This window comes from Apteryx rowi, unplaced genomic scaffold (assembly GCF_003343035.1).
Source record: "Apteryx rowi isolate R43461 unplaced genomic scaffold, aptRow1 scaffold_53, whole genome shotgun sequence".
In the NCBI taxonomy this organism is placed as follows: Eukaryota; Metazoa; Chordata; class Aves; order Apterygiformes; family Apterygidae; genus Apteryx; species Apteryx rowi.
The window spans coordinates 3,060,504-3,073,917 of record NW_020450794.1 but is presented as its reverse complement, the minus strand read 5'-3'; the positions used below and the strand labels follow the sequence as shown (position 1 = coordinate 3,073,917).

Here is a 13,414-nt window from a genome sequence, read left to right as displayed (position 1 = left end):
CTCGCCTCGCGCCTTCCCCTTTCCCCAGCTCTCAGGCACCAAAGACCGAGGCAGGAGGGAGCGGGGAGGCACCGAGGGAGGCCGGCGGCGCCGTGACGGGCATTACCTCCCGGCCAATCGCAGCGGCCGCGGCGCCCGACGGGCGTGCCGTCCCGCCAATAGACAGGCGCCCCTCGCCCCCTCCCCGTCGCTGAGCCAATCGCGGCGCGAGGCGCCGGCGGGGAGGCGGGACCCATTCCCGGTGCGGGGAGGGGTGTGTGTGTGTGTGCGTGTGGTGGGGAGCGGAGCGGAGCGGAGAGCATCCTTAGTGTTCGCTGCCGCCGCCAGGCTCGGTTCCCGCTCCCCCCCACCCGCCCTCGCATCCTCGCCGTTGTGCGCGCGCCCCTCCCCCTCCCGACCCCTTCCCTCCCGCGACAATGTCGTCGCCGTCGTCCGGGGAGCGGTACGAGGAGGAGGAGGAGGAGGACGGCGCCTACGAGAGCCAGGCCAAGCGGCTGAAGCCCAGCGCCGCCGCCGAGGAGGGCGAGATCGAGTACAGCGGCGCGGAGGAGAGCGAGAGCCGGCGGGAGAAGGCGGCCCCGTCGCGCGGCGGCGGCGGCTTCGCGGGCGCGGTGAGGGACGCGGCGGCCGTTGGGGTGGGGGTGGGGGGCGCGTTCCCTCAGGAGGCCGGCGGCGGCGGGGGGGGGGGAGGGGAGGGGAAGGGGCGAGCGAGCCGCCGCCCCGCCCCCCCACGCCGGGCGAGGCCCGTGGCTCCCCGCAGCCCGGCTCCCCCGGCAGCGCCGGCGGCGGGATGCGGGCTTCCCGCGGGACCGGGAGCCCCCGGCCGTGCGGCCTGCTCGGGGTGGAGCCCGCCGGCCCTTTCCCCCGGGCAGAGCGGCGCTTCCGGTGGGGGTTGCGCTGCTTCCCTCTCCGTGGTCGTGGGGCAGGAGAGGTGGTGGTGGTGGTGAGCCGGGCCGGTCCCCGTCCTGCTCCCCTGGCAGGCGGGCGGGCGGGCAGGCAGGCGGCGGTTTGTTTCTCACCCTGGATGCCGGAGGAGAGGTAGTCTGCGAGCTGTACTTGATCTGGGTTTTGCAGTCCGGGGATCGTCTCTGTTTTGTGGGCAGCTTGTTGCCGTTTGGGATATTGCCATGGCAAGTTTTATGCTTACCCTGTTGCTGAGTGTAGCTATAGAAACGTAGAGCGGGGGAAGAGAGTGAGGCAGAGGGTTTCTTTCATCCTTCTGTTTTACCTTTCTGTCTGGCAGCGTATCAGAAAAGCTCATCATAAATGACTGTCTCCTTTTTAAATTCACTTATTCTTCTACTCCCCCCCCCCCCCAACAATGTTCCCGAGTAAGTTTGGTTCACTGTTTTTTTGCAGCCTACCTTTTATTTATGAATTTGTAACTAAGTGTCAAGATAGTCCCTGACCTATAAATTTGCCCTAACAATGCTTTTGTGCCTACCATGTGGTTTCTTAGCTAACTAACTGTCCAGGTAGTTATAATCATTTTTCTTCTTGTTGGCACTTTTTTTCTGCTTGAGAAAGACATTATTGAGAAAACATTGATTTAATGAGACCTTGAAATTTAAAGTACCTCTCTTTTGCTAGTTGCTGAAATGAACTTGCTTAAGACCAGAATGGAATAATGATAGAAGCTTTTGCTGTTATCATCTCTCCAAGAGTTAAACTTCTTGATGGAGAGAAGGAATCTACTGAATTGACTAGAAAAGTTCTCTGATAAACTGCAGCAAAGTTACATCATTGGTGAGAACTATTTTTAAATCCGTAATTTTTTATGGCAGAACATTGGCTCTGTGCAGTCAAGGATTAGCGGTGCGTTCTGTCTTAGAGGCTAGTTCTAAATGAAATCCATATGCTTGCTTAAATTACCTTGAACTTTTGTCATATGGGAGAGCTGGACATCATGTAATGTTTCAAATAGGAACAAGATACTGATCTACCAATTTGCCTTTCCTCTTTTCTGCAGCATTCTAGAAAGTCAGCCAGTTCTTACCGTTTTTGTTGTTGCTGGGGTGTTTTTTCTTTGTTTTTTCTTTTTTTGCCTACATTTTGGGTTCTGGCTATGGCTCTGTTTGTCTACAAGTTGACCTCAGTGTATCAGTTCATCCCAGGGCGCGCTAACCCTTTAGGTAAAGAGAATACTGAGAATGTCTGTAACTTTACAGTTGGGATTTCAAGAATGACACGTGCTGAGCCTCATGAGCCGAAGAAACTGAAACAAATGTGTGGCAAGTCTAGAACAGGAGGATTTTTACCCAGCCTGTTGTCTCAGTTGCAATGTGCCGCAAGGAGTGAGATCAGAGTGTCCTTGCTGTACCTGACTCTCCTAATGTTCTGATGGCTTGCTGGTAAAGCTATATTGGCAACTCAGCTATCGGAGAGGCAGCAATTATCTTGATAATAGGGATCAAAATAGTTTCTTAAGAATAAGCTGTAACACGAAGAGGGAATATGGAAAAAGAGTGGCTGAGCACTTCTGTTAGTGGTTTTATCTGGGATTTGTAATAGCAAAATTATTCATTAGAGTTAATTCATGTGGATTTTATTTTTTCCTCTGATTAAAAAAATTATTTGTATAGGAAACTGATATATTTTGTCTTTTTTTTTCTTCTAATATGTATATTTTTCCTCTCTTCCCCACAGGGACGTTCTTAGCATGTAACAGTTACATCTCTGGTGCAGGTCTAAGGCATGTAAGATGGGGCCAGGCTAAGATGGGGGGAAGAAGTGTGTGTTGGGTTGCTCAGAAGAGAGCAGAAAAAGAGAGTAAGTGAAGATGAAGCAGGAGGAACTATAGGGAGTGGGAATTACAAGAGAGAAATGGGAAAGTGGATGACCAGGGTAGTAAGAGTGATAGGAGTCTGCCAGTCACATGTTTTTTCTCTCCTAGCATGTGTCCTGAAATACTGGTAAACTGTCTGCCCATAAGGATTGTATGTYCTCTCTGTATAAAAGTTGTTTTGTGGTATGACCCTTCTGTTCTAGTGGGTCGGGGGGTCTCCCTGCTGGACTGTATTTATTGTCCTAGTGTTTTTCTCATTCCTCTGGGATTGTTTCATTGTGTTGAATGAGCCCTTCACACCTCTGAGCTTGTTGTTTTTGCAAATGGATGCCTAGAAACCCTTCCCTCTGTATAAGGCCCAGGTGGAAAAAATATTTCATATTTCTTTTCTGTTGCTTCCAACTAGTATGGACACTCCTCACAGCCCACAGATATTCCCATCTCCCCATCTGAAGGACAAGGAGCATGGATAGCCAAGAACAGGTCAGAGYGTGCACCAGGGGAAGAGTAGGAAGAGGTCTTGCGGCAATATTCTATGGGGCAGAAACAAGATTTAGGAAAAATGACCAAGCACTGCTTCTGTAAGGGTCATGTTAGAGCCTAGGTAGAGTAGTTGGAATTGGGATGTAGCGAAGGGTCAAAACAGTGGGAGAGAGTGAGGTGCAAAGGATGTCTAAGAGCTGTATTGGAGGGTGTCTGGGAGATCTTTGGCTCCATTCCCTCTCCCTCACTTAAGTTTCTCTTTGGTTGATTAATCAGTATTTATACAACCCATATTTTCTGTAGCATCTGAGTGCCTCACGCTCTCGCATATCTATTCTTAAATATTTTTATGAAGTAAGGAAGGGCTAATATTCCTGTTCTTACAGTTAGGGAGGTGAGACATGGACTCTAAAGACACAGACATAAAAACAAGTTCCTGCAAGTAAGATACGGATGTTTGCTTGCAGCATCTCAGCTACTCTGCTGTAACTTCCGACGTGCGGTGTTCTTGCTCTGTGGTGAATGGAAAGTAGCTCACTTCTCAAGTAAATTATCTCATGTCTATTGCAGGCAGCTGCAGTAGCAAGGTCTAGATGGCAAAGAATTCAGATCTTGGCTTATTTCGTTTTAACATGTTCACAGATCCATTTCTTAAGTACATTCTAGAAATCTGTTATGGAGCCATCTTCTAAGTGTAAATTGTCCTCCATCAAAAAAAGTGGCCATTGGCTTCAGACTATTTCTTCTTTCTCTTCCAGCTCTTTCAGGTTGAATCTCCTGCTGATACTTGATTTTTTTTAATTTTTTTTTCCTCCCTGAAACAGGATACACAAATTGTGCTGAGCAGAGAGGGTAAAGATGATTCTGAGCTAGCAAAGGGGCCAGTTTGCAGATATTACTTTCTGTAGCAGCTGTAATTGTTGAAAGGGACACAGTAGTAGAGTGCTGGCAAGATGTATATATACAACAAGGGGAACTGAATACCATAAAACCCCACATTTAAACCAAAATTAAGACTGCCAGATAGCCTTCCAGAATATGGGGTTTGCCTAAAGTTAACCCCCTTCTCACTCCCCCCCCCCCCCCAAAAAAAAAGCAAACCTAAATCCCAGGATTTATAAAGCTGTCATATATTCCTCTACTGCCATGGAACATTAACTTTGTCTTTATTGTTTGGTTAGTCTGAGACACTGTCTTTACTTCACTGCATCCTAGAAATTACTGTTGTCACTCCAAGACTACAGAAAGCCCAGGTGGCAAGGAGAAAAGTGCCTCCTGCACCTCTGCAGGCAAGAGACTTCTGAATTGCTGAAATCGGGCAGGTGTGGCTGGCAGAGGTGAAGTATGATGGGGCAAACTGCTTTAACTAAAGCCATCATCATGTAGTACATCCAGCAGTTGAAAAATGTGCAGGAAATACAGCCTACCTTCTTATTGCAGTCTCTCCTCCTCTGTTGGACCATCCCCGGTGGACAGAGCTAAGATTACTGGGAATGTGGTGCATAACTTTGCTCTTTCTGGTTTCTCAAGTGATAATTTTGGCTACCCTTGACATCCTGCAAGGCAGCTGGATGCAGTCCAGCCCGTAGTTAGGCATTAATGAAGATTTAGGCACTTAAATACAAAATAAGCAACATTTTGGGGCTTTCCCTCCTAGTTCTGTTGTATTTATTTTAAAAAAAGATCAGAGAATTTGAGAGATGCAGTGAGAGGAAAAAGTTGTGAATAAGAGAACCTGAAGGCTGAGAAATAAAATGACAGTATATTTAAGTATCTAGAGGGGAGAGTATGAAGGAAGAGTGCAATCCATTTGCAGTAAGGGGGAAAGAAAGAGAGATGAAGGACATAGGTAAAGCAAACAGTAAAGGAGCAGATGGTCCAAAAAAGGTAATAGAAACTAATAGAACTAGGGTGAATATAGTGAATGGAAGGCATCTGAAGAGAGTATAAAGAACAAATTTGTGCGTGGAAAAAAACTGGTGAAAAATTCTATGATCTGAAATTAGTAGGCAAGAGATACCTAATCCTAGAACTCTTCACGTCTTTTTTTCTTCTCAGAATAGCAAATCAGAATTTGTTAGCAAGAAACCGATGCAATATTTAAAATGTTGCCTAGARCTATGTAGGTCAGCAAAGAAGGAATACTAAAATTCTACAGCCGTTCTTTGAAGCTGCTTTTATTTTAGTCTTATGTATGTGAAATAACTTCATTGTGCTTCATGTGCTTGGTTATGTCAACACTTCCCTCCATGCTTCAATTCTCTGAAGAAACTTCACCTCAATATGTTATGTATTTTTATGTTGCTARCCTCTTTCTTGAGGGGAACCTTTCCTGTCCCTCTGTTACTGGTCTTGAGCACTTAGAAAGAAGTCTGTTTCCATTATCTGTTTAACAATTGCATTTTCTGCCCAGCTGATGATTCTTTGAGAAATTGTTACTGAGCTTTCAAAGGCCCTTAAGTCATACTTATTGATGAGCACATACAGTAACATTAGCTAGTCTGTTCTGCTGGCTTTGGCAGAGGGCAGGTGTCATGCTGGAGTTTTAAGTGGGATTTCTGTGCCRTCCTGGGAGATGGAATAATGAGAGACCCCTTTGTAAACAGAAGTATTGGTGGTGTTTAATCTGTATGTGAACTTCTAAACTGTTTGGAGATTAAGTCAATCTGCTTTATGATAGATAAGTGTTTTGATTTATCTTTTATCTGTGTGCCAGCTGTATAACAAATGTAGTTTTCAAGATACAGCGACTGTGAAATCTTGGTCAAAATCCTGTATCTTTCATCTGTGGAAAGAAATAATGACAGCATTTGGATGAGCTGTATCCAGTCTGACCTTAACTGTGAATATGCTCTGCATTGACAAGACATGCTTGCTTTTTCATGTGGTCTGGTGGTTTTATTTCTCCTCCCTTTAGAGGAAATCAAGGATGCTTCTAGATTTGCTTGATACTGCTGTTTGGTAGCTGCAAAGCTTGTTTGACTATAATACATACATGTGCCCTTGGTGGGTGTTTTTTTTTTTTCTTTCTTTTTGAGGGGGATACAAAAAAATATTTGCCTGTGGAACCTGTTCATGTCTCACCAATATGCTCTGTGAATGTTAGTTTGTGGCTTCCTGGCTCAGGACTGACTTATACTTAGTTTTGTTCTGCTGTTTGCTCTTTCTGGTTAGGAACTATTTTGAGTAAGGCATAGACRACCTCTAATTTGGCCAGTTGTACTGTCACTGGTTTTATCTGTATAAATTAGTTTCTGAAATGATATGGCTTAGCAATACAGAAATGGTATGTAGGCAAGCCCTTAATTTCATGGCAAATCACTGAGATTTCTTTTCACACAGTTCTTCACTCTGCGCTTCTCAAGCTCATGCGTAAGTTACTACAACAGCAGCAGTGTTACTATGATTTTTGATTCTGGCTAAATCTCCTACTAGAAGTAAAGGATGCTTTCCTCATGGTATTAGGGAGGAAGAAATTTGGCTTTGGAACAATTTGGCTGACCAGTCAAATGTTGTCTTAACTACAAAAGACAGCAAAATCTGTATTGGTTGATGGTTCTGAGAATATTTCCAGTATGCAGTAGCGTAGATGCCTGTATATGTGCATTTAACTCATGTATTATGGATTCAAAGATGCATGTATAAAGCGTGTGTTTTCTTTGTTTTTAAGAGAGTGAGTCTGCACTACTACTGGAAAGCTTCATCTCTTGAGCAGGCAAACTACAGGCTTGAAATGCATATGGCACTCTTCTGAAAATCTAAACACTTAGTCTCAGAAGACCTAAAAATAAATACAAAGGAAAATATATGACAAAGAAGCACAAACTGGAGATAGAACAAGAAGGTTGAACTGGGAAAGGGTGGGAGAGAGAAATAATGTTCCCTTGTGATCCATTCTCTGAAAAGCTTGATTTCTCATATATGGAGTAGATCAGAGGGTAATAATTAGGGAAGGCAGCTTTTTGTATTGAGTCTTTGTTTCAGTAGGGAAAATCATTGCTTATTTTTGCCATTTGATATAGAGATAAATGTGGTTTTTAGGTGAGGTTTCTTGAATGCGTTAAAGGAAAAAAGAAGAAAAAGGAAATGTGTACTCCAAATATGAACCAGAACCTTAATATAGTAACAAGTATGCAGAGCAATGAATATTCGATTTCATAACTCTTGATCCTTCAGTAGACTGTAAATAAAGTGGAGATGCCTGATATCTTAATATCTTGGAGTACAAGACTTTGCAGGAAAAACTGTTTACTGTTGTAGTGTTCTCCTGAAGGTTTCCGTAGGTGCTGCTTTCAGCTTTGAAAAGTGTGTACCCAAGTAAAGAACAGATAAGTTGAAAATAGAAATCTCTGCTTACTTTTGTTCTTTCTGCAATTGCATAAGTGTCTGCAGCTCGAAGTATTAACCTTTTAAGACTAATTTGTCTACAGCTACTGCTGTAGACCTCAGCTAGTTAATTCAGGGTATAGGGTATCTTATGCAAATATTGTTGGTCTTTTCCCACAATTGTTGCTACCTTTATTCAAAGAACGTGTGTTGCTGCTTACAATGCTTTTGTGGTGCAAAGGAGTAAACTGTAAACTAAGCTTAAAAGATTGAACAGCAAATTGTTTTGAAGTTCACCAAAATCAGAAGTACTGGCTTAAGGTTCAAATAGAATAGGCAAATCCTTGATTTAAAGAAAAAATGCATAATTTGGGGGGAGAGCTGTAGATGGAACATAGGAGTTAAACACACATCAAGACTGTCAGTCTGTAGTTATCTGGAACTTGTTGTCACTTTCCTTGAATTTGTAGCTTTAAAAGGTGGTAGGAAGGAGAGAGATGTCTGTAGCAGTAGTAATTGTCATGGCTATTTAATTACTTCAGCTGAAAGCTGCTTGTGTTGAAGATGAGAATATCTGGCTAGTTCCAGAAGATGCTATGCTTTTTTTTTTTTTTCCCCCTCCACAAAAAAAAGGCGAAAAATCAACAAGACTTGATCCGTTAGATCTCAAACACATTGACGTAGTTGCTAGATTTGAATACGTAAACCTTATGCTACAGTCACCTATATTAAATTTGGGCTCTGTTAATTGCAGCATATTTAATGTGGCCTTTATTATGTCTAATCATTCCTTGTTTTTCTTTCATTGTTGGCTTACATTTCAATTGKTTTTTTTCCCTTTGTCTTAGAACAATTAAGGTACATTTAAGCCCTACTTCAGGCTTTGCATCAAAAGATGAACTGATTGCAGCCTGAACTGTTCAGTTGTACAAAACCAAGTCTGTCTTAAGTTCTCACAGCACTAGCTCTGAAAATGTTCATAGTGGGAATTGTGAGTACTAGTTTACCATGACTGAATCTGTTGATGTTAGTCAACCATGGGGTAGGAAAAAAAAAGAGAGAACATGTCCATATGTACCAGAAATTGGGAGAGTTTTTAAAAACGTCTATTAAGAGTGTTGGGTAGAAGACCTCYTGCAATTGAACTGAGTGTTAGAATAGGCTTTATTTTACATTGGAATAGGCTTGCCTGGGCAAACACATAAATGAAATTCTTTGCAGATTTAATTATGAGTAGATTTCATCAACTAAACTTGGCAATCTGTTTGGAAAGAAAAGCTAAATTATATAAAATATGTTTGGATCGTTTGTCTGGATGGCCACTTCTGGACCCAACTTACTGTCTGTCAAATACTTAATTTTAGTTAATGATAGCTGTGYTCTTTCTTCTATATTGATTTTTAAATTTCATTTTTGCTGCTGCTAGGATGCAGGGGGAAGTCATCACAAAGTCTCTGTTTCGCCTGTTGTTCATGTCCGAGGACTCTGTGAATCAGTTGTGGAAGCAGATCTTGTGGAAGCTCTGGAAAAGTTTGGAACCATATGGTATGTGAGCTAGTATAAAGTCATGTCTCTGGACTAGTTGGAGGCATCATGTAAAAGTATTTTGGACTTCTTTAAATATATTGCAATAGCCATTTCAAATTCAGAATTTAGTTACCAGTAAAGCATAAAGATCTTCTAACTGTGTAAAGATACTCTTTTTCTATTTATGTCAAGTTTGAACAAGCAGAATTACACTTTCTGTGTGCCCTGGAGTCTACCATTAGACTTCAGTGGCACAGCTACTCTTGGAATTAAGTATAAGCTGTAACTAAATTGAACTGCAATACAGTACAAAGGTGGTTGTCTTGATATAAGTGAATATACAAAGGATAGGGATGTGCCAGAGCAGATGCTGCTTTCTCTGTTTTGTACAAGAGGAATGCTTATGATATGGTAAGACCTGCAGAATGAGATGATTATCCAAAGAAAGCCCCTTCAGTGGTCAAATCAAAGTGCGTAAACTTAAATATTTGATGTGATTATATAGCCTAAAGATTCCTCATCTGTAAGTAAAGTAATAAACATGAATTGGTAGAACCAGTTTATCCTGAGCTTTGAGGGCTTCATTTTGGAAACATGCAATTCTTCTCAATTAAATGCTTAATTAAAATTATAGGGTTTTTGTAAATAGTACTAGAATGTAGGGTCTTCCACAGAAGTAGACCGAGTTATGCAGTATGTAGGAAACTGTATAGCCATCCCTCTCAGAGGTATGAGGTGAAATTATTGCRGTAAAAATATTTCTGCAATTATATTTTTAACTGCCTTAATAATCAAATAACTGAATTAYACTTGTACCAGGACCTTAAAAATAAATAAATAAAAACAAGTAAGCACAGGCTCGTTCAGGAATACAAGTAGGTACATTTTAGCCTGAGAGATTTACTTTTCCAAAACTTAAACTAGCTGAAAAAGCATCTTGAATTTGTCTGCATCTTATTTCAGGTAACTAGAATACTTCTGTTTATTTACTCTAATGTAGTTATGCGCCAGAAAAACAGTATTTAAAAAATTTTTAGCAACAAGAGTGTTTAGTGTAATATATCAACTTTGGATTTTTTTTTAATAATTTGCATTCGTTTTGATTCTTTACCTCATAAATGGCGAGTTTCATTTTCTATATTGAAATTGTAGCTCTAACAAGTTGGTGATTAGGTAGTTGTATTGATTGAGTGTTCTTATATATTAAACTTTTTCAGAAAAACAACAGCTTATTGCTTATTTTTCTTATTGGTACAATTCCTTAGTCATTTTGTGCAAATATTTTAGAATTATGTGACTAGGTCTGGGAAATGGGAGGGGGGAGACCTAGGTTCCTTTCATGTCTTCATTTGGAATTGTTTAGAAAAACAATATTTATGTATGACAGTTAGAGGTTTTCAGAGTTGTTTTGAGCAAGCATAAGGGAGAATTTACTGTAATGTTTCTCTTACCAGCTATGTCATGATGATGCCGTTTAAGCGCCAGGCTCTGGTGGAGTTTGAGAATGTAGAAAGTGCCAAGAAATGCGTAACATTTGCAGCAGACGAACCTGTATACATTGCTGGACAGCAAGCCTTTTTCAACTATTCAACAAGCAAAAGGATTACTCGGCCTGGGAACACTGATGACCCATCTGGTGGAAATAAAGTTCTCCTGTTGTCAATTCAGAATCCTCTCTACCCAATTACAGTGGTATGTTTCTCTTAATATTAAAAAAGGATGGGGGGAGGGGGAACAATCTATTTTTATATCACTTCTATTGTGTACTGTTTGTTAAAATTGTATGCTGCTTATCTGASTCAAAAATTACAGTTACCTACCAAAGCTTAAAACCATCCTCGCATAAGTATCATGGAAGTTCTGGAAAAAAMCTTTTTCAAGATGAGTCTGTCCTGTTGCATGGGTATTTTGCAATACGTTTAGGACTTCAGTGGTCAGGATTTTGAAATATTTTAAGTTGCTACATACTTCTGCAGTATTTCCAAATGTGTTGCCATAATAGGAATGTCATTTAGCTTTCAGGGCCTGAGAAATAAGTTCCATTTATAGCAAATGGCAAGTAATTTTTCCAATAAGAAGGGTTATTTTATTATTGTCCTTTGTTCTTAAATACTTCCTTTGTGGGATGTTGAAACCTTGATTTGTGTTGATGATCAAATCCAGTTTGATGGAACCTTCCTTTCTTATTTTGGGCTGATACTTCTTAGTTTTCAGTATTTCTAGTCATGCCATATATTATAGTTACATCCTAATTTATTGCCATCTGTTTATGGTGCAGATGCTTTTTTTGTTGTTTTTTTAATGATATTTTTGCTAGTATTTAAGAATGTGTATTTTCTCATGCATTGGAATGTCTGCTTATATTTTTCATAAAGGTTTACAGTATACACCATTAAATTGCACAGGACTATTTCAGAAAGAAGTAAATTCATTAGCTTTAACTTTTGTTGTACTGTGGTATAAGCGTAACTTAGAGAAAGGTGTGGATATAAGGCAGTTTGGATGAATCCAAGTGTTTGGTTTGTGTGGAACCATGTAACTTAATGTAAGTGTTAAGTTCTATGTGCCCATATTACATTAGCAAATTGACTGAAGCTTAGCATTCCTGATATTACTTAATTTGACAAGCAATCCATTCTGTATCATGCTTTTTGCTTCACTGTTTTGTGAACACAGATAGGTTTTCTCCTGTTGATTCACTAGTGGGTGGTGAATTTTATTTCTCTATCAGATTTCTTTGTAGAAAAGTATGGCAAGTATGTGAGTTGTTTTTTCATCAGTGTTTAAAAATACACGTGCTTTGAGCTGTGTAAACAAATCCATTAACTAAGTTAAAATGCTTTTTGCATGTGACTATAATTTTAATTTTGAAAAGTAAGTTTCATTTAGCAGTATTCATGCATTTTTAAATTTGATTTGTAAAAGCAACTGAGCTTTACCAGGATGCCTGCAGAAAACTCTAATATCTGAAGCATCATTCTGGGCTAGGAAAGGTTCACGGGGGCTCTGAGGGTGAGGCTTCGAGTGCAGAGTAATTTTTTTTTTTTTTCCTTAACCAAAAAAACCCCTTCTTTTCTGTTGCTCCCCAATACCCACAGCTGTTTGTCTAGAATTTATCAATGAACGCTACACGCAGACAGATTTCAAAAACTACTTGCAAGCACCAGACCTCATCGAAGACAGTATAGATGAGTCAAGGCTCTCACCCTACCTGTAACAACTTGGAAAAGCAAATGCACCTGTAGAAACTAGGAAAGCCTGTGTAAATGTGATGAGGAAAATAAGTCTTACGCTTGGACAATAGGTTAAACTAAAAATTACAGAATGCCTCAGGCAAAGTTTGCATTATTCAAAACAAAACAAAACCAAACCCACAACTCGAAAACCCAACAACACCTCTTCCTCTTCTAAACTTCTCTCTCCTTAAATTAATTCAAACCCTCTACAGCTAGAAAAACCATGAAAAATTGCAGCCAGTCTTAAGTGGCAAATCTGAATTACTGCACCAAATTGTTGTACAGCTCTTAAGAACTTCTCTTTCAAAACAATAGAGAGTTTTTGCAGAGCAAGTGGTCTGCTCAAGGGCGTCTTGTGAAAGAAGCTCAGTGAGTCTCCAGTTTTGCTGCAAGGTGGTTCCCTTCGTTCTGTGACCTGCTTCTTTCCTTACACAATTTTGTTTTCTTTTTGGAGGGGTGTGGCAAGGAGGGGAAGAAGAGCAAGTTAATTGTATTTAATTCCTAACTACTTTCCACTCCGGGGTGGGGGGGGGAGGGTTTGAAAAACTTCTGCCCAAGAATTGTCATTGCATATGTCTTTGAAGCTGTGTTTCCCAATTTCCCTACCTGTGGGCAGAGATTTGTAGGGGATTTGTCTCTAAGAACAGTTGTTCCTGACATTTTTGGAGTGACCCCCCCCACTGCTACAGTCGTTACTGTCTCTTCAAGCAGATCTCTGCTGTTGCCTGTCAGTTCTTACCCTCTAAACCCTCTATACATGTGCAAGGAACGTGTGGTGTTCCTTGGTGGTTAAAGTGCTGTACCAACTTAACTACCAACTTCTGAACCTAAGTTGCTGTACTGCTTTTTTTAGATATACTAGTAAGTAGATAAAGTCAGTGCTAAATCTTCATTTAAAATTTGATTCTGCATGATTATCTTGTGAACACTCGGTTGATTTGGGAATCTAAGGTAGCTGATTTAATTAAAAAATAAATAAAATAAAAAGATTAAGCCATCTGTGTGCCTGTTGGCTGCTGATGGCATTTTGAGTAAAACTTAAATTTTGAAAGATGCC

General features: G+C 40.9%; 1 protein-coding gene across 2 annotated transcripts in view; it reads left to right on the top strand.

Annotated features, from left to right (window-relative positions):
* The first annotated feature begins 416 nt into the window (after nucleotides 1-416).
* Nucleotides 417-13,414, top strand: part of HNRNPLL (heterogeneous nuclear ribonucleoprotein L like) — a 30,471-nt gene continuing 17,473 nt past the window's right edge. Inside the window, exons 1-3 of one of the 2 annotated variants that reach the window (XM_026080715.1) lie at nucleotides 417-611; nucleotides 9,021-9,139; nucleotides 10,576-10,813. In XM_026080715.1, the coding sequence (XP_025936500.1) occupies nucleotides 417-611; nucleotides 9,021-9,139; nucleotides 10,576-10,813 (552 nt within the window). Of the gene's footprint in view, nucleotides 612-3,222; nucleotides 3,269-9,020; nucleotides 9,140-10,575; nucleotides 10,814-13,414 lie in introns of those variants that run through there. The other variant, XM_026080716.1, reaches the window with a different exon arrangement.